We start from the raw sequence: 3,807 nt of genomic DNA, 5'->3' as shown, positions 1-3,807 counted from the left end.
TCTCTTCATAATATCCCTCAGATTCTCTATGGGGTTCAGGTCAGGAGAGTTGGCAGGCCAACTGAGCCCAGTGATACCAGTAAACCATTTACCAGTGGTTTTGGCTCTGTGAGCAGCTGCCAGGTCGTCTTCATCTCCATGAAGCTTTTCAGCAGATGGAAGCATGAAGTTCTCCACAATCTCCTGATAGCTGCATTGATCCTGGCCTTGATAAAACCCAGTGGACCAACACCAGCAGCTGACATGGCGCCCAGACCATCACTGACTGTGGCTACTGACTCTGGACTTCTATCATTCTGGCGTTTCCTTCTCCCCAGTCTTCCTCCAGACTCTGGCACCTTGATTTCCAGATGACGCGTCAAACTGAGCAACAGTCCAGAGCTGCTTCTCTGTAGCCCAGGTCAGGCGCCTCTGCTGCTGTTTCTGGTTCTAAAGTGGCTGAACTGGAGAAGGCGGCACCTGTAGCCCATTTCCTGCACACGCCTGTTCACGGTGGCTCTGGATGTTTCTACTCCAGACTCAGTCCACTGCTTCAGGTCCCCCAAGATCTGGAATCGAACCTTCTCCACAATCTTCCTCAGGGTCCGGTCTCCTCTTCTCGCTGTGCAGCGTTTTCTGCCATTTTTTCCTTCCCACTGAGGCTCCTTGATGCAGCAGCACTCTGGGAACAGCCTATTGGTTCAGAAACATCTCTCTGTGTCTGAGCGTCTGGCTGAGGGGGTCAATGATGCCTTCTGGGCAGCAGGCAGGGCGGCAGTCTGACCCATGATGGGGTCTGAGTGATGAACCAGGCTGGGAGTTTTTTCTTTTTCAGGTGTTTAGAGTTAATTTGTTGATTCAGATGATTAGGTGCATAGCAGCTCGTTTAGAGACCTTTATCATTATGTGCTAATTTTGTGAGATATTTTGGGTTTTTCATGAGCTTTATGCCAAAATCATCCGTATGAAGACAATAAAAGACCTGGAATATTTCAGTTAGTGTGCAATGAATCTAAAATATGTGAATGTTCAAGTTTTATCATAACAATATGGAAAATAATGAACTTTATCACAATATGCTAATATTTTAAGAAGGACCTGTAGTCTTTAAAACAGAGATTTCTACGGCTTGATGTTTGTTAGATGTCAGAATTCAGTCAGAATTCTGAGATTAAAGTTAGAAATTTGATTCTGACTTTTTTTCTCATGCTAAAATATTTTATTTTTTCAGTGGCCCTAATCCTCTTCCATAGAAAAACATCTCAGAATAAATAAAAATGTCTTTAATGAAATTGAATCAGTGTTAATTTGAGCAGGTAAAGGGAAAACCTGCTGTATTAATGTTCACCACTAAAGTTCGTCCGGCTAAATGCTCCGATTCCTCTCAGTTACTTACTGTTCTACAATCCAGGCAGATCTAGACTTACCAGACCTTCTGGACACTCCTCTGGACTCTCCACATCCTCACCGAGGACGCCTGTCATCCTGCGGCCTCTCTCGGAAATATTCCCGCGATGCGGCCACCTCCACCGTCAGCATTCAGGGCTCAGGGAACCATTACCATGCCTGCACCTCCGATGATTACGAAGATGTTGGTTTTGACCCCTCCATCCTCCCCCCACCAGACCCCTGGATAGACACCGTTACCGACGACCCCCTGGATGCCAACTTTAACAGCTCTGCCATCCTGGAGGTAAGCGCTCCCTTTGCTTTGTCTCACAGTGTGATAAAATGTTAATAAATACCTTTTTTTGGAAGCAGTTTATTTTTCCAACTCAAATTTCCAATAAAGGTCTGAAGGTCAAAAGGTCTCAATTCAATCGACTCGTAGAGGCAGAGTCCAAGTTGATGAGATCAAACCCAGTAATGGATCAATGGAGAAAGAACCGCTGAACCCGGTGAGACGTTAGGAAGAGGACGTCTGTCACCCATCAGACAGGAAGACGTCTCTTTCAGTGGATCTGGATGCATTAATGATCCTAATATCCTCATGTTGTCCAACAGGAGACAGATAAGGTGACCTCTGACCCCTGCAGTGGGTGGGTCAGCATTGGTAGCGTTTCTTAAAACATGAACCAACATCAGCCATGTCCTCTGGCCTCATCCAGCTCCCAGCCTTCCATCTAGCTGCTGATGTCACTTCTGGAAACTCTGTTGATGCTGCATTGATTCTGTCTCACAGAATACTGACACCTGCTGGACATTTAAAGACACTACAGGCAGCTAATTGGACAGACTGAACTGAAAATATTGGATGGTCTAGAACAGGCATCCCCAAACTTCGTCCTCAAGGCCCCCTGTCCTGCAGGTTTTAGAGGTTTCCTGCTCCAGCACAGCTGATTTTAATTGAAAGCTGATTAACAGGCTTTTTCTCTACTGCAGTCATTATAACCAGCTGTGCTGAAGCAGAGAAACCTCTAAAACTTGCAGGACAGGGGGCCTTGAGGACGGAATTTGGGGATGCCTGGTCTAGAACAATGATAGCATTGAAATTATTGTAGGTTATATTGGATCGTTTCATACACATGTTTAAATTGAAAATAAATACACAGTAGAGACCAAAAGTTTGGACACACCTTCTCATTCAAAGAGTTTTCTTTATTTTCGTGAACAACTGAAAATATGTCTTATATTCTAGATTCTTCCCCCTTTAGCTGTAATTGCTGCTTCGCTCACTCTTGGCGTTCTCTTGATGAGCTTCCAGAGTTCGTCACCTGAGATGGTTTTCCAACAGTCTTGAAGGAGTTCCCAGAGATGCTTAGGACTTGTTGCCCTTTTGCCTTCACTCTGCGGTCCAGCTCAGCCCAGACCAACTCGATTGGTTTCAGGTCCGGTGATTGTTGAGGCCAGGTCATCTGGCCCAGCACCCTATCACTCTGCTTCTTGGTCAAACAGCCGTTCCACAGCCTGGAGGTGTTTGGGCTCATTGTCCTGCTGGAAAATAAATGATGGTCCAACTAAACACAAACCGGAAGGATTGCATGGCGCTGCAGGATGCTGTGGTAGCCATGCTGGTTCAGTTTGCCTTCAATTTAGAATAAATCCCCAACAGTGTCACCAGCAAAGCACCCCCACACCATCACACCTCCTCCTCCATGCTTCACGATGGGAACCAGGCATGTCCATCCGTCCATAGGGTGTAGAGTCCATCCGTCCATAGAGTGTAGAGTCCATCCGTTCACCTTTTCTGCATCGCACAAAGACATGATGGTTGGAACCAAAGATCTTAAATCTGGACTCATCAGACCAAAGCAGATTTCCGCAGGTCTAATGTCCATTCCTTGCAAGTCCTTCCAAAGCATCGTTGTGCTGTATGCATATTTCCCCTTTATTCCACGCCTTCATGTGTTCCCTTTAAATAATAGTTTTCCCCCTGAACTAGCTTCATGAAATGGATCAGGAAAATACTGCTGGTCAAGGTTTGATGGCCTGACCTAACAAAACTACGGAAGCCCTGAAGACTAGTGGAAAATAGAGACAACTAGTATGTAGAGCGCCATTTTCTCTTCAGATATGTATATCACTCATTTAACACAATACAAAGAATTAATCACTAAAACTAAATCCACTACTCCAACCGATTTGCATAAACAGCACCCCCCACCTATGCTGAACTGATGCTTGTAATTATATCATTCAGTTTTTTAACGATAAAATCAGATATTCCCCAGTGCCTGTCTCCTATCCTGTCATCTCTCTCCCATATAACCCCTCCGCTCTGCCAGTCTTACCCCAGCTTCCATTAACAAACCCTCTCCAATATCTCTCATTTTATCAACAAATCTTCCAAAATTCACCTCAAATTTGTATCTCTTATTGTCTTTACCT

General features: G+C 45.0%; 1 protein-coding gene across 1 annotated transcript in view; it reads left to right on the top strand.

Moving 5' to 3' along the window:
- The window catches only part of LOC107102701 (disks large-associated protein 1-like), a gene marked incomplete at its 5' end in the record, with an annotated part of 21,730 nt that overhangs the window by 2,373 nt on the left and 15,550 nt on the right, over positions 1-3,807 (top strand). Inside the window, one exon of the mRNA XM_015402105.1 lies at positions 1,391-1,672. Within this exon, the coding sequence (XP_015257591.1) occupies positions 1,391-1,672 (282 nt within the window). The remainder of the gene's footprint in view (positions 1-1,390; positions 1,673-3,807) is intronic.

The sequence above is a fragment of the Cyprinodon variegatus genome, unplaced genomic scaffold (assembly GCF_000732505.1).
Source record: "Cyprinodon variegatus isolate N-32 unplaced genomic scaffold, C_variegatus-1.0 Scaffold1300, whole genome shotgun sequence".
Classification (NCBI taxonomy): domain Eukaryota; kingdom Metazoa; phylum Chordata; class Actinopteri; order Cyprinodontiformes; family Cyprinodontidae; genus Cyprinodon; species Cyprinodon variegatus.
This window is presented reverse-complemented; position numbering and strand designations above follow the sequence as displayed.